The sequence below is a fragment of the Lontra canadensis genome, unplaced genomic scaffold (assembly GCF_010015895.1).
Source record: "Lontra canadensis isolate GAN:19392208 unplaced genomic scaffold, GSC_riverotter_1.0 scaffold139, whole genome shotgun sequence".
NCBI lineage: Eukaryota > Metazoa > Chordata > Mammalia > Carnivora > Mustelidae > Lontra > Lontra canadensis.
Genome location: NW_022631133.1, coordinates 1,478,198 through 1,504,868, shown reverse-complemented (window position 1 = coordinate 1,504,868; position 26,671 = coordinate 1,478,198). Strand labels below are relative to the sequence as shown.

At 35.1% G+C, this 26,671-nt stretch overlaps 1 protein-coding gene across 1 annotated transcript in view; it reads left to right on the top strand.

Annotated features, from left to right (window-relative positions):
* Window positions 1-26,671, top strand: part of SGCZ (sarcoglycan zeta) — a 1,078,905-nt gene that overhangs the window by 941,624 nt on the left and 110,610 nt on the right. The window contains exon 4 of the mRNA XM_032843404.1: window positions 22,020-22,107. Coding sequence (XP_032699295.1) covers window positions 22,020-22,107 — 88 coding nt within the window. The remainder of the gene's footprint in view (window positions 1-22,019; window positions 22,108-26,671) is intronic.

Genomic DNA, 26,671 nt, shown 5'->3' with positions numbered 1-26,671 from the left:
ATGTCAGAACTGAGGATACCAAGAACTGTGGTTGGCTTTGGTTTTCAGAGTAATAGTAGGTATTCAAGGTTGGTACCCCAAAGGAATCAGATGAAATAGCCTGAGACAGGGGTTTAGATAGATGTACTCTTGCTGGCCGTGTATCCCTTCTGGGGTATTTTGAGAGCCGTCATAAAAGTGCCACTTGGAATCAGACTCCTTAATGCTAAATATAAAAAAATTTTAAATTTAAGACTAAAGTTTTTATTTATTTTTATTTTAGTTTTTAAAAGATTTATTTATTTATTTTTTTAGAGAGAGATTGGGCACAAGTGGGAGGGGCAGAAGAAGAGGGAGCTCTCACCACCCTGAGATCCTGGCCTGAGCCGAAACCAAGAGTTGGAAGCTCAAATGAGTGTACCACCCAGGTGCCCCAAGGCTAAAGTTTTTAAGAATAGGTTAGTTTTGATGATTTGAGATAAGGAAGAAAGGCTTATCTTAACTTCCTAGTACTTGGGCAATGACATAAAAAAATCCTTTTCTTCTCTTATGGATGAACATTGTCAGAGATAGGACATAGACATTTCAAATTACAAATCTTCACAGAAGTAGTCTTAATGATTTTTAAATCTTTTCAAAGGTGTAAAACATAGTACCATGCCCTTCTGCGTTGTTCTCTCCTAAGCTATACACTTTCATTTGCATTCTACAGTTGGTTTAACGAAAGTTTCAAAATGCTATTATTGTTGTTGTTGTTATAATTATTACTATTGCTATGTAGTGTTTAGGAATACCACCACTTCCATTAGACACAAAGCACAATAATGAAAACAAAACGTAAGGAAAAAAAATATTCATGTTTTCATGTGGAGCATTTCCCAAATCAGTCTATCTTCTTATTCTTCAGGAAATGCTCCTTTAATATTTAAGAGAAAAAGATTTTCATTTTTTAGCCTATTATCGTGTATTTAAAAATTACCAATGATTTTATCAAGCAAATGGAGCTTCATTCAATTCACAGTTGGGATAATGGAGTTTAGTTTAGACTTCTGCTTGATAACCGTGTGATCATCCAAGGGCTGATGCTGTCACAGATCAAATTCTCTCAAAAACTGTATTCTACACTTTCTCTAAGTGCCTCTTTCATCATACTTCATTGATTAGGGCAGGACTAGGTTACAAATAATGTACTTTTTAAAAATTTCAATGTGTTCAACAATAACATATCTTTCAGGAATATTTTTACCTTAAAATTCAGTGATTTTTTTTTTTTTTCATACTACTTTTGCTTTCTCCTTCTGGGGGTTAACTGACTCCTCTGACAGTCTTAGTATTTCTTACTGACTTTTATCATATTCTTTGTATACCCCAAAGAAAGAATCTGTACCCCACACCCAATGGAACAGAATAATTTATTCAACAATTTGTGGAAACTGTTACTCTATCCAAGGGTGAATACTCAACTTGAGAAGGGTTTGATCGTTCTTTTTGCTGGTTTGGTATTTTCAGCATTACACTTTGGTCAATATATTGACAAGTAAATTTATGAAAAACTATAAAACCATCTAGTTAGTCCAAATAGGCAGTTTATACTTGGCACTGATCCAAGAGAGTAGATTGGCTTTGCATTGTTCTACAGAGGGTGGTAAAATTTTATGTTCAGTAAAACTTTTTTTTTATTAAAGATTTTATTTATTTATTTGACAGACAGAGATCACAGGTAGACAGAGAGGCAGGTAGAGAGAGAGGAAGGGAAGCAGGCTCCCTGCTGAGCAGAGAGCCCAATGTGGGGCTCGATCCCAGGACCCTGGGATCATGACCTGAGCCAAAAGCAGAGGCTTTAACCGAGCCACACAGGCACCCCAATGTTCAGTAAAACTTTTTAAGGAAGTAAATTCATTATAGACCTTCAGTTAATATCAATATCTATCAATCTATCTATGACCTATATGACCTTAACTTCCAAAGAAATATTTATATTGTCACTATTTAATAAGAAGAACATAAACTATCAAAATATTTATTTGCCTTAAAAATTTATTAAATCTATTTATTTAGAGAAGGACCTTCTTCTTTAAATATTTTACTCAGTATCATTCTACTCATTTCAGGTACAAGCTCAGTTGGCTATGTGTTAGAGGCAAGGGAATACAATTCTGCATGAGCAGGATATCTGGTGGCTTAAGAATTTAGTGAAATTTCATCTTGTAAAATGTGTCTTTGTTTTCTAAAGAAATATAGCTTGCCTTTTGCTTAAACATTTCTGTGGGGCTACTTCTGTTCATGTATATTTTTAATAACTCAGTATATGTTTATATATAGTATAATTGAAGTACCCATGACAAACTGAAAATTGCATTTGCTTTGTAAAATGTAGTATTTCAAATTCATATACTGGAGGTTATGTAAGGCTAAATGTCTCTTCATAACATAAATGACTAAAGTATAGAAGGTAGGGTTTTAGCACACTCTGGAATCAGACACAAAGATGCAGCCAAGTATATGTCATGATGATGGTTAGGCTGCTTATTGAACATTTTGTAAGGTTAAAAACCTGCTCTCTGCTTTTGCATTATGCTGCATTATTTAGAATGTCTAATCATTTTTAGACATTAGGTTGCCAGCATGAAGAAGGCAAAGACGTGTCATTGCAATAGTTTCTTAAACTGACCTATTTCTCATTTATTTCTATCATGCTGCACATAATTCTCACACTTGGAGATCACAATAGTTTGTCTAAACTACCTGAACATGTGGAAACTAGTTTAATGCCTATTTTCTCTGCAGGGAAACTAATCATAAGCATATCACATTGATCCAGTGAAACATTTATATTATTTTATGTTATATTGAATGCACTCTGTAAGAACTCACTATCACAGTATTCAGATGATTTCGAATGCTGTTTATTAGTTGATATTATCTCAGCACTTAGTTTATTTGCTGAAGTAGTAAGCCTTGCTTTATATTTCTTTCTATCCTGTCTGTTAATTTACTGGACATATATAAGCTGTGAACGTAGTGTTAATCGACAAAGTTAGTGTTAACTAACCTTGGCTCATTGAGAATGTCAAGTGGATCTCTAGAGTCAGTCTGAGGTTCTGAACTATCTTTTCAGTATGATTTTGATTTTGTTTTAATGCATAATTAGAAGATTCCCAGGGGATTAAGGGTATAGACAGGATGTGTGGAAGATTTCAACTTTACAGAGAACTAATGCACTGCTCCATATTTGTAATGAAATATGCCAGCCTAGTTATTAACCGTGTAACTTTGGTGTCCAGAGAAACTCTGAATTGAAAGAAACAATGTCCTTTTCTTCACGAGAACATGCCTACTTTTTAATTATTTCCATTATAATCTTCATATGTAGACAAAATAGGATTTTGCTCAAGTTATCTTAAGATATGGAAAGGAGAGCTTAATATCCATATTCACTGCCAGGATATAAGGTAATCCTTTCAAAAATATAATGTGATCTAGTAATTAATTATACTTTTTTAAAAGATTTTATTTATTTATTTGGCAAAGAGAGAGAGCACAAGCAGGGGGAGTGGCAGGCAACAGAGAGGGAGAAACAGGCTCCCCACTGAGCAGGGAGCCTGAGGTGGGGCTTCATCACAAGACCTGGGGATCATGACGTGACCAGAAGGCGGAAGCTTAACCCACTGAGCCACCTGGGTGTCCTAATGGTACTTTTTTAAAATAACACAACCTCACTACTTTGGATGTTTTATAGTTTAAAAGCCTAGCTTCAAGGCACCTGGCTGGTTCAGTGGGTCAAGTAGCTGTCTCTTGGTTTCAGCTGAAGTCATGATTTTAGGGTCATGGAATCAAGCCCCATATGGGGCTCTGCACTCAGCAGGGAGTCTGCTTCTTTCCCTCTCCTTGTCTGTCTGCCACTCCCCTACTCCTGCTCTCTCTCTCTCATTCCCTCTCTTTTTCCTCTCAAATAAATGAATAAATTTTAAAAGAAATAAAAAAATAAAAGCCTAGATTCAACCAAAATGTCTACAAGGTTCCTATTTCAAACAGCACCAAAATCCCTGCCATTTCATTGTTTAAAAGATATTGAAGCAAGTTACTTTTTATTGATCTTGAATGTGTAAATATATCTATTTATCCTTATCGATGTCTATCAATATTTAAATCTAGATTTCCAGCATTGCTTCATATCAATTTAAATGGTCACAGCATTTATTATCTCATGTTAGATATGTGCATGTGCATATTAACATAGTTTATACTATGATGCATTACTTTATTTTTCTATTTATGCCTTATTCATTCCAGAAAGTATAGTGAAAATGACAAAATGTGCAAAACTGTAGTAACATGTAAACAATAATGCCAAAACAGAACTGGAAAAATTAAGACTAAAAGTAGGGCAAGAGCAGAAAAAAATAAAGTCCATCCTTGTACAGTTTTTATCTTACAGCTTCCATTTTGACTTCAAGAATAAAAAGGGGGAAAAAAACACATGATTACATGATTCTAATTTCCAAAGTAAAAGGATATAGCTTATGATTTAAAGAAAACAAAGTTCTTAGCATAAATGGCCAAATAAATTTGTTATGTAGAATTTCATAAGAAGATGATGGAGCAAAATAAATGCTGTGAAAATAGTTTGAGGGAAAACAGAAACATGTTAATATGGTTTGATTTTGTGTCCCTGATAAAAATTGTGAGAACTATTTGTAAATGGAGTTACATTCAATTGATGTTTGAGAGGGAATTGACACAGGAATAATTTTCTATATATGTCCAACTAAATCCTCACATAAAGAGTAGTCAGAAGATCATAGCTTTCAAACAATCTTCTCTAAATATTTCTTTCAGTAAGATTGTAGTAGGGGGCGCCTGGGTGGCTCAGGGGTTAAGCCTCTGCCTTCGGCCCAGGTCATGAGCTCAGGTTCCTGGGATCGAGCCCCGCATCGAGCCCCGATTCATGCTCTCTACTCGGCGGGGAGCCTGCTTCCCCCCTCTCTCTGCCTGCCTCTCTGCCCACTTGTGATCTCTCTCTCTGTCAAATAAATAAATAAAATCTTCAAAAAAAAAAAAAAAAAGATCCAACCTAAGTTGGATCCAGTCTTTAAAAAAAAAAAAAGATTGTAGTAGAAGTAAATATCAGAGAGTTTGATGGCACAGTTTCTGATGTAAGCCTGGAAGGACAATTCACATTTGCCCTCTGTCGGTGGATTCCTGTGACTGAGAAATAAGACAAACAGACTGTGAAGTAAGGTTAACATGGCAGTGTGAAAACTTAGGGATTCTCGTCTGATGGATGAGAGGCATCCAGTGAAAGCAAAACTAGGTCTTCCTTGCATGAAAATATGGGTTTTATCTTTCTCTAAAGGTCATTGTTTTGGATTAAAAAACTTTCATGGAATCAAAGAAGAAAATTCTGTATCAAAACTCACAGTGGGACATACAGAGGGATATTGTGTGAAGCATGAAGTGAGTTATCTTAGGAGCGGATATATTCTGAGTTCTGTTATCTTATAGGGTGGTGTGGATGGAGAGCTAACAAGTTTCAGTAGGGATCTCCCTGGCCACTACCCCTGACTACTGTTATTGAATGTGTCTTTTTAATATTTTTAAAAGATTTTATTTATTTGAGAGAGAGTGTGCACGACTGGGGAGATGCAGAGGTAGGGTGACAAGCAGACTCTGCGTTGAGCACAGAACTGGACACAGGGCTCGATCCCATGACTGTGAGCTAAGATCATGACCTGAGCCACAATTAAGAGTTGGAGACTTGGGGCGCCTGGGTGGCTCAGTTGGTTAAGCAACTGCCTTCGGCTCAGGTCATGGTCCCAGAGTCCTGGGATCAAGTCCAACATTGGGCTCCCAGCTCCATGGGGAGTCTGCTTCTCCCTCTGACCTCCCCTCTCATGCTCTCTCTCACTTTCTCTCTCTCTCTCTCTCAAAATAAATAAATAAAAATCTTTTTAAAGAAAAAAAAAAAGAGTTGGAGACTTAACCAGCTGAACCACGCAGGCGCCTCTGAATGTATCTTTTTAAAGGAAAGTCTGGGGCACCTGGGTGGCTCAGTGGGTTAAAGCCTCTGCCTTCGTCTCAGGTCATGATCCCAGGGTCCTGGGATCGAGCCCCACATTGGGCTCTCTGCTCAACAGGTAGCCTGCTTCCCCCCCCCGCCCCCGCAGGCCTCTCTGCCTATTTGTGATCTCTGTCTGTCAAATAAATAAATAAAATCTTTAAAAAAAAAAAAAAAAGGGAAGTCTGATAATACACACTCAAAGAGAGTCACAATAAGAGACGTTTATGGCACCTTATTTAATATAGCCGATGATTGTGTGGCAAAATCCATGTCTCGTGTATGTTTCACTCATATCTTTCTAAGGTTATATGGTAGACATTTTCACAAATAGAATAAAGCAAATATTTGGCTCCAGGGTTATGGTAAAAATATAACTGTAGCATGCGGTTATTTTATTTTATCACATGCTTCAACCATCTATTAACTTCACCAACATGTTCCAAGTAATGTCTGGTTACACAAAGAATTCTTGGAGGGAGAATATGATATAAAAGACCATTTAATTAGTTTTAGCAGAGACTTTTAAGCTTCTAAAAGGCATCCCTGAAAAGAGGAATCTCTAATAATTCTAATGGCTGGGTAACAATATTTTGCAAGTTTGTTGGTTTTTGATTAGTTCTTTTTTGCAAAATTGAAGGTGTTCCTGAGTATTTTCAGTTATAATGTTGATGATAAATCAGTGTGATGGGACATTTTTGGATAGACTTCAAAAGATAAGTAACATTTGTATACTGAATCACTTTATTTCTACCTATTCACGTACATGGACAAGTTTCTCACTCCATGCATTACACAGCAGAAGCAGAGTGTATCTCATGCTGAACCCTTTTTCATGCTATCGGTAAGTTACCTTTATTCACAAAGATGTATATCCACTGGGGGAAAAATTACCTAAATCATTAAGAAAAACATTTCTAAAAGTTTCTGACAAATTCTTCTTGGTTTTGCATTATCTTTTTAAAATTTTTAATTGTGGTAAGGATCTCTGATAAGTTTATTCCTTTTTTTTCTTTTGATGATGGTAAATCAAATTTGTGATATAATTTTTTAATCAGTTGAATAGTAATCTTAGTTTACCTAAATCAAGAATAATTTTTTTAAACCTTGTGTCAGGTACAGAATAAGTAATAAAGACAAGTGTGGTATACTTGCAGTGGAGCTTAATGGAAGAATTGCTGTTATTAATGACAGTCTTAGTATGCTGTTATTCTTAGTACGCTGTTAGTAATGGTAGTATGATTATGAGAGAGACTATTGAAGGGTATATGACAAGATCATGGGTAATTCAGAGTATCAGAAGATCATCTCTGTAGTAACTGAAATCACTGAGAATTATGACTGAAATGAAGGGAGAGAATGGCAGTGAGTGAACCAAGAAATGGAAACTTCCAGGAATGAAGGCATGAGTTTTGGATTATGTAGGTGGGATTCAAATAGGAGGTGAAAAGAGGAGGCAAGAATTACTTGGAACTAGTTTTGAGACACATAGTGTCATATTAGATGGCTCCCCCATTGGAAGAGGGAGCAAAACCAGCTATAGTTGGAGAGATAATAGGAACTCATTATATAAGTTTTGTAAATCTAGTTCAGTATTTCACTTTAAAAATGAGGAAGTTATTTTTAACTTCTTGCAAATTCATTGTTACTTAATTATGAAGAATTTTACAGTGTGAAATGTAAATAGATATTAATATAGACTAGTCCCTACACTCTCTACAGCTTTATTAAGTTGGTCATTCATATTTAGAATAATGAATTTCAGGCACTACAAATTCCTTCTACAGATATAAAGATTAAATTTTATCTTTGACTTTCTAAAATTGTAAGTATACACATTTATTCTACTTGTAAATATGTTTGGCAGGGAGGATGAAATAGAAAATCTTTTTAATCTTATGTGTTATTAATATAAATCATTAATGGATACTAAATTAATACATTTTTTGACATAACAATAGTAGGAGATTAAATAAAATTTAACAGCTGGATTCAATTTTAAAATCTGCATCGTTTTTTTTAAACACTCTTCATTCATTCATTTCTTCTGCTTCACTTATTGTTTGACATAGGTAGAAATTCTGGCTTCTTCCTTAGTGTTCAGCCTCTGGCTCCCAACAGCATTAGGTCAGGCAGGCCACAGGGAAGACAGCAAAGTGCACTATTTGATTTGCCTGAATTTGGAAACAAATGCTCTAAATGAGCATATTTAAATTTCTTAGAGATTAAATGCTAATATTAAGGGAAGATATTTCTCCCTAAACATTTCTCTGCTTGCTTTTATCAGGCAATGACAGTTTTATAACATAACATTTTTATTTTGCCTTAACTGCTAGAAAAAAAGTTAAAGTAAAATTCAGGCAACAACTACGCAACTCTAGCAACAACCTTGTTGAAACAAGCAACAAAATATGTGTCTGGACACATTTATTTCTCAGGTTTTAAAAGACCTTTAATTCTGGTTTGAAATTTTAGTGCCCAATTTAACATTGGGTTTAAGTTTATAACACACTTAATATCATTTGGAAGAAGTAGCATCTTAATGAAAACATAAGTATTTTACTTTTTGTTCCTCTGTGTGTCTCTTTAGATGGCATCATTCTTTCATTTTTTTATGGAAAATAGAACAAGACAGAAAAAGTGTAATACTTTTTATGCGTTAAAATGACTTCCAGAAATCCAGAGTTCACTGATTTCTCATATCACAAATTCTGTTTTATAATAGAAAAAGTTCTTTCATTCCAATATTCACTAATACTAAATTGATTAATTTATTACATTTGAAAGTTTTTAGCTGTTTCTACAGGCTTAATAGAGATAGCTTACTCTGCAAAACAACATTTTCTTTCTCCGTGATTTAAAAAATACTTCTTGCATAATGGATCAACTTTGAGACACAGATAAAGATTCCTTTCTTACATATATGAATTCCACCAATCTTTCTAGGAAATATTGTTAAAGTCTGTTAGTAAGGATTAGACTAACTAGTAACCGAAATGAACAAAGATATGGTCTGGTTACCATGTAGCAATGTATCATAATTGCTTATGACTTCCCTTGTGATATGGCAATTTATAAACTCTGAATTTGTGAACATCCTTCTGTCACACAGGAGTGCATATACACCTGCATACTTACTTTTTAGAAGTATCTAATATTTCCAGGTACTCACTTGTCTAACTTCAGGTCACTCACCATTCTATCCTTAAAATAAACATATTTTATTTTACTTTTTTTCCTCAATCTTCATCTCTGTACCTTAAGTTGTTTTATATATTGTTGAATAGTAAGTTTATTTTTTATGTAAAAGTGGCATATAATCAGAACTTTGACTTCTAGTAAATTTGCAGACTCTCTATTCTGAGATAAAGTCCCATTTGACAACCGAGATGTATTAATTGAATTTTTCATTTGAAAAAGGTAATAGAGAAACCATAGTCCAAAAAAAGAAAAAAGAGAGAGAGAGTTAAAAAGGAGCAGGACATCACTGAGTGTTATAGACAACTAATGAATAGTTGAATACTACATCAAAAACTAATGATGTACTATATGTTGGCTAACTGAACATAATAAAAATTAATTAGTTAATTAAAAATAAGATATGAAAACTGAAATCAGAGTTTCCCATAATGATAAATAACAATACCTAGAACTTCAAACTGTAAGAATTAATAACTAGCTGAATAGCATAAGGAACATCAGGCCATTATGTTTACAAATACTGTCCTTTCAGAATTTGAGAATTTGTAAATAGTCTTCTGCCCTTTTGAATTCATATCTTCCCAGATTAGCACTGTCCTCCAGTGCCTAGCAGGAGCCAATACAAATCTTCTCCAGAAGGATGCTTCCTTAATCCAGGCTCCTGGAAATTCTCGCATGTTGACCATGAGCTAAACCACTAACAATAAAAAGAAACAACCCCGGGAATGGGCCAACACAAGACAAATTCAACAAATTCAATGCAATGATTCACTAACTTAGACCTCTAAATTACTTCAGCAATTAGAATTTTCAGTACAGAATAATAAAATGATATATATACTAATGCTTAAGAAACAAACTTTAATAAGAGAGTGAATAAAAGGGTCACCTAGGTGGCTCAGTGGGTTAAAGCCTCTCTCTGCCTTCTTCTCAGGTCATGATCCCAGGGTCCTGGGATGGAGCCTCACATTGGGCTCTCTGCTCAGCATGGAGCCTGCTTCCTCCTCTCTCTGCCTGCCTCTCTCCCTACTTGGGATCTCTGTCTGTCAAATAAATAAATAAAATCTTTTTAAAAAAAGAGCAAATAAAAAACAATAACATAAATATAACTGACCAGTCAGATGTGGAAAAAGTAACCAAATCTCATAATAAAAGATATATCAATGAATTGATAACTCAGCTTAACAGATGACTAATGCCGCTGAGGGGATGAGTAAATACACAAGGGAGGAAGCCCTAAGCCAGCAGGTAGCACAGAGATAGGGAGATGAGAAATAGGAGACAGAGTTAAGACATACAGATAGAATGAAAGAACATATATTCCATATCTAAGGGAAATTCTGCATGGAAAGGATGTAAAGAATGAAGTAGAGGCACTATTAAACAGTAATGGGTGGCCATTTCTGCAAAACTGAGAAAAGACAGAAGTCATCAGATTCTAGAATTAAGGAGTATCCTAAGTAGAGTTTTATAAAGTGAAATTTATACTTAGATTTATCATAATTAAATTATTTTTAAAATTAAATTATTTTATATGATTTCTTATATGATTTCTTCTTATTCTTTAACTTGAATATCAAGTTAACACTATATTTATTTAAAAATCATTCAAAAATAAAATCATTAAGATATTAGCATTATTTTTGAAAAATGTTGGGTGCATAGTTGCTGTAACTTTGAGATCTGAAATCCATCAGAGATTCATTCTCTATATCAGAAGTCAGTAAGGGGTGCTTGCAAATGTCTGCCTTTTTTTTTAAATAAGATTTTACTGCAATACAGACATGTCCATTCATGTCTTGCTTGTGGCTACTTTTGAGCTACAGAAGCAGAGTTGAATAATTGCAACAACAACTGCATGGGCTGTAGAGTCTAAAGTATTTACTCTCTGCCCCTTTAAGAAAAAGTTTGCTGATCTCTCCTCTGGATGAAGCCAAGTTGATTAATTACTCCTAAAATAAAAAGACATTGTTAAATATCATCACCAGTGACGATATTATTTAACAGGTTAATCTGTAGCATCTTAATGTTCTGAAAGTATATGCATGTTATGAGAAATGTCAGTATGATTATTAAAGGGGAGGAATATGGAGAAAATGTAAGACAGGGAGAGCTTGCACAGGGCACTGTGATGAGGAGGACTTGGGTGGACATACTGGGATGGTCACCTCCTTTTAGAAGAGAACCAAGGGTATTGTATCAGAATAGGCACATTTCTGTAACAAGTCTGGTATCTCAGGGGTTAAGTCAAGTAAAAATCTGTCACTTCACAATCTGGTGGTGTTGGTAGGACCCGTGATTCAGATCCTCACAGACATTTAGAGACCGAGGTTTTCTCCGTGTGTCTTTCCACCACACCTGGGGTGTCAGATGGAGAAGTTAGCACGTGACTGGTAGGCTTTTGTAGTCCAGGTCTGCAAATGTCTTATGTCACTTCTGCCTGTATTTCTCTGACAACTTCGTCATTGTTCGTTGTACAGTCATATCACCTACTAGAAAGACTAGAAAATGTAGCCTGACTGCCGTGTGCACAGGAAGAAGTATCATGCATTAGTGAGCAGTCTTTTCCATTGGGAAGTAGAGGGCAAACGCATCTTAATTTATAAATCTGTGAGTTAAACATAGGCTTGCCATACTATGGGGAATAGTTTTAAAATAGTTTTTTGAGGCAGTTGTAATTTTCTGCTTGATCTGTGGGTTCAGGCCACACTGCAGATATAGAAGCTTCTAGCAAGTAGCTGTCTATGCCTGCATCTCAGTGAAACAGAGCCCATACTGTTCAGTCATTTGCAGACCAGTACCATAGTATCATTTGGGAGCTTGTTAGGCATGAAGAATCTCAGGCTTCACTCTGATTTGCATGTTGAAAGATCCTCAGGTGATTTGTATGAGCATTTCAAATTTCTGAGCATCAGGTTAGAGCAATTTCTCTAGTCATGTCATGTGCTAATTGGTCTGACATATTCTAAATGTTCCTAAATGTTCCCTGACCACAGATGCTATAGTTACCATTTTATATAGCTAAAAATATAATTATTTTATGTTCCTTCTAGCCTCCAAACCTGTCATCATTAGATTTTCCTATTAAGAGACCAAGGATTATTCTTTATATTATCTTAGCATGAAAAAAAAAGTCAGAAATTTGAAAGTGCTGTAGTCCTTTGAAAAATTAATCCCAGAGAGACTTTCCACCCTTTTATTTAGTTGACAAAGAAAGGATGAAAATTGCTATAGCTTTTCAAAGTAATGATTATACAATTTGAGGGAAGATATATATATATATATATATATATATATATATATATATATATATATTTATATATATATAGTTGTCTTATCAAATATAACAAAGGCATAACCATAATTAGCAAAATGCTTCAAAGCATAGAAAGTCATAGATAATTATACAAGCACAATAAATGTTATCTATAGGGTCAGTTTGTTGCTTAGTATCCACATACATATTTTTACCATGTTCCTTTAGTAATTAATATGGGTAATGTATTAGATTCTCATGGGTTAACCTCAAGTACAAAAATTACACAAAAAATATAACCTTATGTATAAATTTTCTCTCTCTCTCCCTCTAAAATATTTATAGTATTAAAATAAAATAATTATATATTATATATAATTATTTATTTTAAGGAATTGGTCCAAACAATTATGGATGCTAAGAAGTCCCAGGATCCGCAGTCAGAACCAGCGGGAGACCCAAGTGAACCAATGGTATACTTCTAGTCGTGTTCCAAAGACCTGAGAATGAGAATAGCTGATGGTATATATTCCAGTCTGAGTTTGAGTCAGAAAATAGAAGGCTGATGTCCCACTTCAAAGACATTCAGGCAGAGAGAGCAAATTCTCTTACCCACCACTTTGGTTCTATTAACGTCTTTGATGGGTGGATGAAATGAACCTACACTGGGGAGGGCAACCTGCTTTATTCAATCTACCAACTTTAATTTTAAGCGCATTCAAAAACACCCTGACAGACACATCCAGAATAATGTTTACATAAATATCCGGGTGCCCCAGGGCCCCATTAAGTTGATACATGAAAGTAACCATCACAGGTACTATGACCCTACACTTACTTGATTTTATAACCACTTGTTTTTCTTATTACCTATTTTGTCATTCCACTGTCTTTTGTCACTATGGAAAAATGTTTGTCATAATCATTATATTTCTGATTTCTCTCATCTGCTTCTGCATAAAATCAGTAACAGCATAGATGTGCGCGCGCACGCATGCGCACACACACACACCATCAATTAAAAAGTTGGTCTGATATTTCAGCTACTTAAAGTGTTTCATCAGCCAACTAGATTTTAAGAGAAAGATTTGTTACTGCTGCTGCTGTTGCTGTTTTTAACTAGAAGAAACGTAACTAATATGAGTGAAGATATTTCTAAGGAAAATAATCCAATAAATGATTTTTTTAACTTCTCTATCCCTACTGCCTTCCTCAAAGGCATTTCTTGGAAAGTTACATTCCTCTTATCTGAGAAAGGTGAATTTTTTGTTAAGTGTGCTGCAATTTTAAAATTTTAGATTCCAGAGACTTCTTATCCTTCCTCTAGTGCCAATATATATATTTTTAAGATTTTATTTACTTATTTCAGAGCATGAGTAGGGGGAGGAACAGAGGGAGAAAAAGAGAGAATCCCAAGGAGACTCCAAGCCAAGCACAGAGCCCAATATGGGACTCAATCCCACAACCACAAAATCATGACCTGAGCCAAAATCAAGAGAGGGAGCTTAACTGACTGAGCCACCCAGGCGCCCCTCTCTAGTGCCAATTTCAAGCAAGGTAAAAGAAAAATAATTTAATTGAGACTAAGCTCCTTGCTTAACTCTCTATTTTTCCTCATTACTTGCATTTATAGAAGATAAAATCTGTTTCATATACAAATACACATGTGGCATACCCTGTAGCATTTTATTATAGAGGAAGTAGGAGAGGGTTTGTACGGTGGTTGTTCTGAAATACCTACCCATTTGCCATTGGATAGTTCCATTTCTAGAAGAATTAAATTTCCTTGTTCCATATAAATAAATGATTTAAAAGAATTAATCCCATTAAATTTTTTTAGGGCATACAAACTGGTTAAACTGAAGATATTCAAATACACTCTGAAGTTTTTTCTGCCCATCAAAGTGAGCACAATTTATGTACTCTAGGAGGCAGCACCCAGCCTCCCTTACCCCATCAGTAGGGGTGTCCGTCATTCAGACTTCTGGTTAGGCAGAGAGTGAACAGGTTGGCACCCTCAAAACTACCATGAGGGCAAGATCAGCCTGGAGAAAGTCTGAAGGGGCAACCAGAGCAAAGAGACAACTGAAGAAAGAGATGGGAAGAGGAAACTATTTTCCTGGTGCAGCAAGTGTCCTCTGAGAGGAAAAGAGGCATCTCTGGGAATTCCGTGTCATCTGGTTAAAGCAACAGTGTCCTTTCATTGATCTGGATTTTTATGACTTAAGGAAGATATAATACTTTTCTCCTTTAGGATGCTGGTTCAAGAAGCATTCATTTTCTAAGCCTAGCCATGGCTAAAGGTTGGGTTGGAGCAATTTGGATGATAACAGAAAGCAGCCAATTACCAAAGATTCCCTGTCAATGAAACTCTCTGTGCAAAACTGCTCCCTGTGGCATTATTCTGAAGACACATTCATCAGTAGCAGTTGGGATAAGGAGACCCCCATGAGGAGTATGTCTAGACTAGTAGGTTTACTTTATAGCTTTAAAGAGACAGGAAGGAGCCAGAAGGGCCATCAGAAGTCCTAGATCATTCTCACAAGATATTCTTGGTAGGGTGACCTCCGTGATTCAATAATTTACAACCAAAAATTAATGAAAGTGAGAAATTCTCAATAAAAGTGTTGGAATAGAAACAGAAAAGCTGACTGGTGAATGTATGCTCTCTTCCCCTTCACTGCTTCCCGTGCAGATTAAAATGTGACCACTGCAATTTTGAGGAGGTCACTTTAACACCTATAGATAGATTCCTTTTCATGATCAATATTTCTTCTACCTTTAAAATAAAATTTCCACAGTTAAATACTTTGCACTCTGAAGAAAATAAAATTTCAAGTAATTGTTTTCTTAACCAAAGAATTAAAATATTATGTGTTTTCAGCTTTTTTTTTTATTATTAGGATATGTCTTGAATTAAGTTTCCTTTGTGTTTACTGTGTGTGTGGCTTTTTTTTAATATAATTTTTTATGTTTTTATTAACATATAATGTATTAAAAGCTCCAGGGGTACAGGTCTGTAAAGTGTTTTCCGCTTCTTAAGTGGACCAGATGCTTCATGAAAGGAATGATGTCTGCCTTGTGCAGAGATGATGACTGTAAATCACATCATAATATGATACGACTTGTTCCAGTTTCATGGCTTTTTAGAAACCTTGCTCTGGGCAATAAATAAATAAATGAATGAATGAATGAATGAATGAATTGTAAAAGCTTGGTAAGTTCAGTGTGGCCTGAACACCAATCCCGGTAAACGCAGGGTAGCCTGAGTGCATTATGTTGTAAATGTGCTCAGTTCAGTTCATTCCCTCAGCAGACATTTATTGAACATGAACTAGGTGCCAAGCTTGACACAAACTCTGCTTTCAAAAGGCTGCATGAACTAAGGAAAATGACAACACCTATGCTTTCAGGACAGTACAGTCTATTGGAGGATGTAAATAAAGGAATGATCAAAACAAAGCAAAGCAAAAATCTCATGACAAGAACTGGGATAGACATCAACACGGATTGAGGCCCTGGAGAGTGGGAGGTGAACTTTAGTGCTGGAGGAGCAGAAACGCTTCAGAAATGATGCAACTTTGAGCTGAACCTTGAAAAATAGGATTTTGCCAGGTATGGAGAAGTGGGTAAGAATTTCAGGCATGAGGAACAGAAGATGAGAAGGCACAGAACTGGCATATTTTCAGAAACGGGAAATCTGGGTCATCCTTGCATCATGAAGTGGTATGAAATAGAGCTATACAGGCAGGATTGGGTCATATTGTAAAGTACTTTACATGTTACGAATGTGAATTTTTTTCCAAGCTGGGATTGAGGAATCAATAAATTGTTGTTGTTGTTCTGTTTTAATTCGAGCATGCCGATATTTAAAAAAATGTTTTAGGTAACACTGGATATGAAGAATCAGTGTAAGGAGAAAGGGGTTGTTGTGATGTGAGTTGAGTCTGTTACAGGAGCGGTCACAGGAAAGAGTGTATTTAAGGGACACTTCTAACATAGCCGATTGAATTTTGAGAAGGAAGATAGAGAATTTGGGGGGTGATGTAGGTTTATTGCAAGGTTGTGTAATATTGGTCAGTGAATATAAGAAACCGCACCTGGTAAAACTCAGGTCAAATTGTATAAATTCAAGAAATGACATGCCAGATGCATGCCATTTACACCAAACAATACAGATCACTAATTATGTTCACTTTCAGGATAGCAAGTAGGGTGAGTGATACATTCTAAAATATGGGTGCAGAGGGCAGTTCAGTATATACTTTTGCTGTAGAACCTGAGAAAACAAAATGAAACAAAATGAACCAGACTTACTGAAATATGGGTGATGGCAGTGTGGAGCTCGTCTTATATTCCAAGACCATGTATGTATTAGATTGTCCTATTTTTTTTTAAGATTTTTATTTATTTCTTTGACACAGAGAGAGAGCGATCACAAGTAGGCAGAGAAGCAGGCAGAGAGAGAGGGGGAAGCAGGCTCCCCGCTGAGCAGAGAGCCCGATGCGGGGCTCGATCCCAGGACCCTGAGATCATGACCTGAGCTGGCGGCAGAGGCTTAAACCACTGAGCCACCCAGGCAGCCCTAGATTGTCCTTTTAATTTTAAATTATACTTTCTTCATTTTTTAAATTTATTCTCATATTTTGATCTGACATTGTAGAAAGTCTAGAACTGAATCACCACCAGAGAGGCAGTATGTCACAGTGGTTGACAAGGGAGATTCTAATCCCAAATTGCTAGGTTCTGATATTTGCTCTGTCATTTATTACCTGTGTGATTTAGAGCAAGTGACTTACACTTTCTTTGCTGGAATTTATTCATTTGTGAAATAGAAATGACGATAGCTAAGCACTGTTATTAGTAGAATACTATAATTACAGTGAGGAATAAATAAAAGCAAAACACTAACAGTGCCTTTAGCAAAGGCTAGCTACTAATCTAAGCATTTTGTATATATCATCTCATTAATTCTTCATAAAAAGCCCGCAAATTATGTATTATTACCCCGTTTGCAGATGAAGCAGTCATGCTTCAGAGATGTTGAGTGACTTGCCAAGTGAAGCAGAAAGTTTTTGGCAGACTCTCTACTTGAACTCAAACAGGGGGTGCACTGTCTGTCTTGCAACCAGTTTATTTTTTGATTCTTTCATGGGTGGTTTTATTTTAAGCTACTGAGAAGATGAGCTCATACATGTAAAGTGTTTAGAACAAAGTCTGGCATGAATAAGTGCCAGTAGGCACTAGCTGCTCCTGTGACTGCTATTTCTACAACTTAATAGGTGTGAAAGAAAGAAGAAGTGCCTCTTATATACACCTAAATGCATACAAAAACAGTTTCTTCTCATCAGTATAACTTACACTTTATGAGAAAAGTCTCCATGACAGCAGTTTACTACTAGTAACGTTCTCTGAGCTTTTTGTTGTTGTTATTTTTCTGTTTATGTGGTGAATTGTCTAGCTTTATCGGGTAGGTTATGAACTCCATAAGAAAGGAAAGTTTGTCCCCCTTGTTTCTGTTTTTAACCCAGTAACTAGCAAAGAGGTGGACACATTGTAGGTAATCAGTAAATATGTAAGATAAACAAAGACAGTAAAAATGAGAAGAAAGGAATCTTTTTTTTTTAACCTTATTCACTTGCACCACCTCTGAAAAAAACATTGAAATAAGAAGGACATATTGCATAATTTTTCTAAAACCATTAGTAAGGTTTCAAGCAGGCCCTTGGCATTAAAAAATGTGTGCATGAAAGAATCATAAACGGGCTTTCAGGCCCACTTAATGGTATCATTGAGTCTCCCACCTGCTTTGTCTGAAGAGTAGCTAAGAAGGCAGATAGGTTTCCTAGAGTTACAGCCAAGATGCAAGGCAACTCCAGAAACTGTGATTTATCTGCCAGAAGATTTCCTGGTTCTTGACAACAGATACTTGAATCAAAAGATGAAAGGTTTTTTTTTTTTTCTCCAAAAAGAAAAGATACTTATATTACTATATTGTGCAGAATAATATGCCACCCACTTACTGACTCTCACACAAAATTTTTATGTCTTATTTCTCCTCCATGAGATAAGACTAGCAAATAAGTTTCTCCCCTTGATTTTCTCAGCAAGAATAAGCTTTGAGAGTACTGCTATGTTTCTTTTAATATCTAATATTAGACACTAGCCTTCGAAGTCTTGGAATATAGGAATATAAGACAAAGGACTGTAAGGAAGGAATGTAGAGCAGAGAGTGGAAAGCGTTGATTTCCTAGTGGAAATTATTTTTTTACACATAAACCTTTGGAGAGATGAACACAAGAAAGGAGAGATAAGTGTTCTTAAATGTCAATCTTTTTTTGGAAAGAGGTAAGTTCTTGGTACTAATTTTTACCCTAAAAAAAAGTGTTCAGATTTACAGATTGCTGAGGATTCTATCTTCTTTGGATGTTGCTATCATTTTTATCATGTATGTGTTTATCACATATGTATATTTGAATTAGTACTGAGTGGGTGTTAAGTAAAATGTCCTTTGTAAGCCATGGTTCTAAGCCCCAGAGATGTCACTGTCCTGATACATAATTCAGAAACCAAAGTAAAGCTGATGCACTTACCTTTTGTTTAACAAAAATAGTTACTTGTTTTCTTTGTTTAATCTTATGCACCCAAAGTGGGGCTCAGACTCATGGCCCCCAGAGCAAGAGTTTCATGCTCTTCCAACTGAGCCAGGCAGGCACCCCAATAATTACTTGTTTTGATTCAGCTCACCTGTCTATTTTTTTAACAAGTCAATATAACACAATAATATATTAATGTCCATGTGAATGCAGCATAGAGAATTGTTCATTACCCCTGAAAGCTATATGCTTCGAGTTTTAGTAAAAAAAAGGCTATTTTTATCATGGTGAAGTCTTAATCTAGATATAAATATTTAATTCTGAGGGGAAATTTAGTGGACTCATGGGAAGAAAAGGGATGAATGCCAAGGGGAGAACCTCATTTCTGTGGTTACAGTAAGGGAAAAGTGGATTGAAGTGCCATAAACAAAGACATATAATGATTAGATTTTCACTTCTAACTCAAGTCTATCTCTACTAAATCAGATGAATTTCATATTGCCTTTTATAATGGACTATTCTCTCATCTTAAAATATTTAGTAAGGCTACAATTATTTTAATATGCTCACATAGTTCTGAAATTACACAATATTAATGGTTATGCTTTTTTATGCTATAGTTCCCAGAAATTTAGGTTTGCAAAGCAAATAAAAGCAAATATTATCATCAACTTTTAAAAAATCTAAGCATTAGTTGTATATGTTATTTCATAAAAATATTAAAACAATCTGAATTAAAATTCAACCAGTGTATTTTTACGGTGTTTGGAACTGCAAGTTACTTTAGAGGCTTTAGCTGTTTCTTACATTCATATTAATTTTATTGGATTCACAACCCCCTTTTTAAATGCATGAGTTACATGTAATTAATTCTACAATCCTAGAATAGAACCTTTGTCTGCTTTTAAGAACCCTCTTCTTTGTGCAGTATCTTCACGGGATCTTATTGCCTGCAGCCCTTAGTCCATGACCTATACTGTAAACAGAATTGTAGCACATTGCCTAAAAGGAAAGATAGAATAAATTTAAAATACATTAGATATTTGCAAAGATGGATTACTGCAGCATAGAAATAACTATGGAAAGAGGACTAGATATATTTTTTGAAATTGTATAGATAACACTTCCGATTTGTGACACAAAAAAATGAGTTGTGGTAAGAAAGAGAATGAAATTAACTATAGTGGCTTTTGTACAACCAAGTCTCACTTTACAGAATGAAAGTATTCTTCAAAATATGGAAAACTGGGGTGCCTGGGTGGCTCAGTGGGTTAAAGTCTCTGCCTTCGGCTTAGGTCATGATCCCAGGGTCCTGGGATGGAGCTCTGCGTTGGGCTATCTGCTCGATAGGGAGCCTGCTTCCCCCTCTCTCTCTGCCTGCCTCTCTGCCTGCTTGTGACCTCTGTCTCTCAAATAAATAAATAAAATCTTTTTTAAAAATGTGGAAAATTAATTTAAAAAAACACATCTGAGTTTACACATAGTAGCAAAACCCACTTTGAAAAGAAAGCATGTGTGCACAGTGTGAGTGTATGTGTGTATGTGTGTGTGTGTGTGCTTCTTTACCCAGTGCTTTGTATCTAGGCAGATGTGGTACAAATCAGCTTTAAGAAAAAGCTTATAAAACCCTTCTTATGTATCTCCAAATAACAAATCTCAAATCCTAATCTTGAAAGAGTTTTTTTTATAGCTTATATGTAAAAGCACTTGTGTATTTACATTGACATAGAAGTGACATATCACCTAGATCGTGAGGATGGTATTGGGAGAGATTTTCATAGAATTTTTTTACCTGTATTAAAAGCTCCATGAGGGCAGGCATTGTTCCGTTTCAATCACTGAAATGTCCCAAACCTCTGGAACGTTACAGCATGCACAGCGAGCTCTCAATAAATACTTGATGAGTGAATGGATGGACAGTTTGTAAATGATCACCCTGCTTATATTTTAGATCATGAAAATGAAAATGTAGGCAGTATAAGTTACTTGTCAGATCCGTGGTGGCAGAAGCCCACTATGCAGCTTCCTAAGGCAGTAGGTAATATCCTTCAATAAATTATCTCACTGTTAAGTGCTAAATTAGTGATAAAAATAAACATCTAACCAAGGTTAGATATCCTAAATGAAAATTTCCAGGCAAACATATTCTTATATTTTATATACCTCCCTACATAAACCATTCTGAAATTTAAAGGGTATTCCCATGTGAGGTAAACAAACAAGCAAATGTCATTTATAAGAAAATTTATTTACCTACTCAAAAAAAAACCTAATAAATTCTTTTTGTTTTTTAAGCAATATGCTAAGCAGTGAGGATATAATTGTATACACATGACTGTCATGGTTCCTGTCACATGGACATTTCCTTTTGTGACAGAAACAAATGAAACCAAGTAAACACATACATATGCAAAATAAATTTGCCTTGCGATGAGTACTTTGAACAAAATAAATGGAGACTGGGAGTTTGGAGATTGAATGAATTTGTAGGGGAGGCAATTTTGATGAGATAACACTTCCGCTGGGATCGGAAAGTTGCAAACTCAACTTAAAAAGGAACTTCCTCATTTGGGTAGGGTTTAAAACATCTCCATAGGTAGACATATACTCCACTGGAAGATGGAGAAGGGAGGAAGTGTTTACACCTTGGACGTACAGCAATTGGTAGAGTTGGAAATTATTCTGTCAAATAGTTAATGTCCATTTGCCAAAGTGGAAACATTCCTATCCTGTGAAGTAGATATGATGAAACACTTGTATTTTTTTCATATTATCCGGTCAATATTTGGGATGTTAAAATAAATGCTTAATATAAAACAAAGGAATAGAATTTTGGTCATACCCAAACGAATGTAGTATAGTTTTAGAGATTAAGTTTGACTCTATTTCTATTTTTATTTGATTTCTTTGTTTTATACATCTTTCCCAGGATAGTCCACTGGTCTTGCAATCTGACAGGAATGTAACAGTGAATGCAAGAAATCACATGGGGCAGTTAACTGGACAGCTGACAGTAGGTGAGTGCATTGGGGGTAAAGATTGCTTTTACCATCTTTCTCCATTTGAAGATTTGTGATTGTTTAAATTGGGGAAAGTGAAAGTTTGTTATTTCTCTAATATAAAATTAGACATCTTTTTTCAGCCTATCTATCTTGCATAAGATTTGATTTTTCACAAACTAATTATAGTTTCCTCTATTTGGCAGTTCTTACTCTTGTCAATGTGTCACTATGAGACAATTACATATATGTTATTGTAATTACTCTTTTTTTTTAACTTTTTAAATTTATTTTCAGCATAACAGTATTCATTATTTTTGTACCACACCCAGTGCTCCATGCAATCCATGCCCTCTCTAATACCCACCACCTGGTTCCCCCAACCTCCCACCATCCCACCTCTTCAAACCCTTCAGATTGTTTTTCAGAGTCCATAGTCTCTCATTGTTCACCTCCCCTTCCAATTTCCCCCAACTCCCTTCTCCTAACTCCCCATGTCCTCCATGCTATTTGTTATGCTCCACAAATAAATGAAACCATATGATAATTGACTCTCTCTGCTTGACTTATTTCACTCAGCATAATCTCTTCCAGTCCCGTCCATGTTGCTACAAAAGTTGGGTAGTCATCCTTTCTGATGGAGGCATAATACTCCATAGTGTATATGGACCACATCTAATTACTCTTGAATTATGAAATGTACCATTTTTCTAACAAATATCTTCCTGGTGTATATGAAACACATGAGATATAATAGCATATGGTCTCCATGTCCTTTGTTTTAGGTAAATAATGTCCTAACAGATATTATCTGCTAATGTAAATTAGAAATGGCATATTAGTTGAATATAGTAAATCTTAACATTTATCAGTTACTTCTAAATCTGGTGTTGAGATTATTTATATTTTAAGATTTATAGGCTTTAGAAGTTATAAACATAACCCAATGATAAAATATTATTGTTTTCTCATATCGTCAAAAAATTAGTGATTCGTATTACATGGCATTATTATATGACTCAATTTTTATAAGAAAACAGGCAAATAAGTCAGTCATAATTATGTAAAATAATAAAAAGATTTGATTTGTATGTAACTGTCAAAATATCTTTAGAATGCTGTACTTTTTTGTGGAGAAATTACCCAATATTGATAATATATGTGTGTAAATAAAAGTATATTATAAGTAGCAAATTACATTTTCAAGGAATGAGTTGTGCTTATCTTAACAAAAATGTAATGAGCACCTTAACACAAATGTATATTTCTAGTAGTTCTTTTTAAGTTACACAAGACTATGGCATTTGAAAAGTGGGATTTATAAACATTAATTTGATTGTGTCTACTTCCTTTGTAGGTATATGAAATACTTTTCAATATGTTATTTGCTTTAATGAAGCAAAAAATGCAATTTATATTTTAACATATGTGTACTTCCAAAAATATATTTGCACTTTATAATAATTCAGTTTTATTTTATGTAATGTTCACATCATAGAAGTTGGTCACTAGTCATCATCAGTTGAACACTGGGGGATAAAAATCAAAGGAGGATAAACTGGAAAGTTGAACAGGAAGTTATATTAATGGATAGGGCTAGTTTTGTTTTATATATTTTTTTCGGTAGTCTCCCTCAGTCACAAGTGATCATGTTTGGGAAACCCAAAATAGCTGCTGGGTGGTCCTGTAGTGTAAGCACGATAAGAAGGTCTATAATTCCATATCTGTAACATTATCTCAGTAAAACATTAATAGCAATTGGATATTAAATAATTGGGATGTCATTGTTCTAAATATTTTAAAATCTTAGAATCACCATCGTATGCTTCATCTAAGATCTCCTATATCATCATAATTCTCCTTGTTTAATGGCTCAGTAAATTTTGGAGAATAAATTCACTCCCAGGAACTGCGAATTTCTGTTGTCAAAATCATTGACTCATCTTGGATATATTCATTCCATTTATCAAGAATCAATGACATATCCAAATTATATAGAAACCTTAATTACAATCCGTAATTTCTCATTTTTCTGTCTTCATTACTTCTTCAAAGCTGAGAGTCATGGATGCCTTAAGTTTTACTATATGGTAATAAGACAGTGTCATTTGCAAGAAATTCAACAAAATGATATTATCACTTAGTACTGGTTTGCTTTTCATAATTTATATTCTGAGGATTAAACGCCACATAAAATAAAAACAATTAGAGACAGCTTCTGCAGCAGAGTTGACTTTTTTGGCTCCTTCTGAGGTCTGAGGGGCATGCCTTCATTGCCTAAGGGGATTTACAAAACAGCCAGTCGGGGAGTGGGAGTACTGAACGGCAGGTGTGCATCTTTACTGGTTCTCTGCCTTTTCTAGCGGCCATCAATAGACTGTATACACTCAAATTTGTTTTTTTTAATGATAAGAGAAGATATGCTCTACGAGAACAATTTGGCACTAAGATTTTTTAACGAGAATATTTTTCTTTGATTTGTTTTCTCAGGATTTTGAGTCAATATACACTAATAATAAAGTCCATATGATGAAACAACCATTTTTTAAAATACCACAAGTTTATAAAGAGATAAAAAATTAAAATGTACATATATATATATAATTACATAAAAAGTAATACATTCTTTATCCATATGAAAGCTATTTGCATCCTATATAATGATTAATTAAACCACACTGACCTTTCTGGTGGTGTAAAAAGAAATGTGACTAATGACATGATCCTACTATGGTTAAGGAGAAACATCTGAACATTTTATGGAAAACCAGAGTTTTCCTCTCACATACCCTGAACAAAATGGACATGTTGTTTAATAGAAAGAAAACTGGATGATATAGTGTACACTATTTTTAGCAACTCTCCATCCAAAGAAGCAGCAGCCTGCCAACACTATGGTCTGGTGCTTTTTTTTTTTTTTTTAAAGATTTTATTTATTTATTGGACAGAGAGATCACAAGTAGAGAGAGAGGCAGGCAGAGAGAGAGGAGGAAGCCGACTCCCCGCTGAGCAGAGAGCCCAATGCGGGGCTCCATCCCAGCACCCTGGGATCATGACCTGAGCCAAAGGCAGAGGCTTAACCCACTGAGCCACCCAGGTGCCCCTATGGTCTGGTGCTTTAAAGAAAGCTCAGAGCGTGACCACAATGTGCATGGATAAAGTAATTGTGAAGCAAGGAATAGAACATGTTTGCCAGTTCAGTTTAATTCAGGGATAAAAATTTAGGCTGATATGCCTATTAAGTATTGCTTCTGATGTATACTTTCACCTGGGCTTGTCATTAGTCAGATGAAGTGAGAACTCAAAATGTTAGTGTTTGTGGCTGGGTCTCCTCAGTTCAGAAGTGAAGAAAACTGATGATAAAATTGGTAACCTTTAGTAAAAACTGAAGATCCTAAGATTGTTAACTGTGTCAATGCCCCTCTGGCCACCTCCATATATTTCTAATATCCAAAACAGGCAGACAGGCGCGCGCACACACACACACAGAGCACATACATGGGCTACCCCATAGAATTGGTGTAAGGAAAGTACTCGGAAAAAAAGCTGGCATAACACTTAAATAAACATTTTGAGTCAGCGACTACACGCTGAAGGATTGATTGAGACATCAGCATTTTATTCAGTGCAATATGCTACAAGGTAATTAGAGTCTGAAGCTTTTCTAAAAATATTTGCTGTCACCTATCACGGTAAAATAAACCTTCAATAATGCAAGCAGTGAATAAAATCACATAATCTCTAAAGTGAATCACATAATTTAATCACATAATTTTAACAATAACTATGTTACTATTAAGAATTTATTTTACAATAGTGTTTATTAGATTGATTAAGCCATGAGAATTTTTTAATGTTCCACAAATTAATCTATATATCCAAAGATTTCACAATGCCTGTCACAAAACATTCTTGCTAGAAAGGCACTTTGAATTATGACTATTAAGAGATGTTATAGATAACCAAACAACATCTGAACAATACTGAACATAAGCTCAGTGAAAATTATTTTCAAACACCGGAATATGTGGATTTGACACTAACACTGATATTATGAGGATAATCATGTGATTTATGTATCAAAATGTTCTAGAAGAATATATACACCTAGAAATCATACTTTAGTAAGAAAGTAGTTTTAGAAAGGAATTATATTTTAATAGTTAAGAGCATGGATTCTGGAGCCAGCTAAATCCCAGACCTGGCACTTCCCAGTACTATGACCAGGTTGCTCAGACCATCCTCCATACTCCAGGCTTTCATGCAGATAACATGAATGTCCCTCTCATACAGTAGATGTGAGAATCAAGCAAGTGAACAGATGTGAAGGACTTGGAAAACTTCACATATATTGGAACACTTTAGTATATTCTAATTATTGTAATTTTCATTAGATCTGTATGTATCGAATTCTGTACAATTGGCCGAACTTCTTGGTTTTACTTTCTTATCTATGAAATGAGTATTATGCTAGATTATCTATGTAGTTGTTTCCTGAATGTAAACTCTATTTTACCTTTAGAGATGAAATTTGTTAATGAATCTTCTGGTCCATTAAATTCCCCACTATTCACTAGTCCTG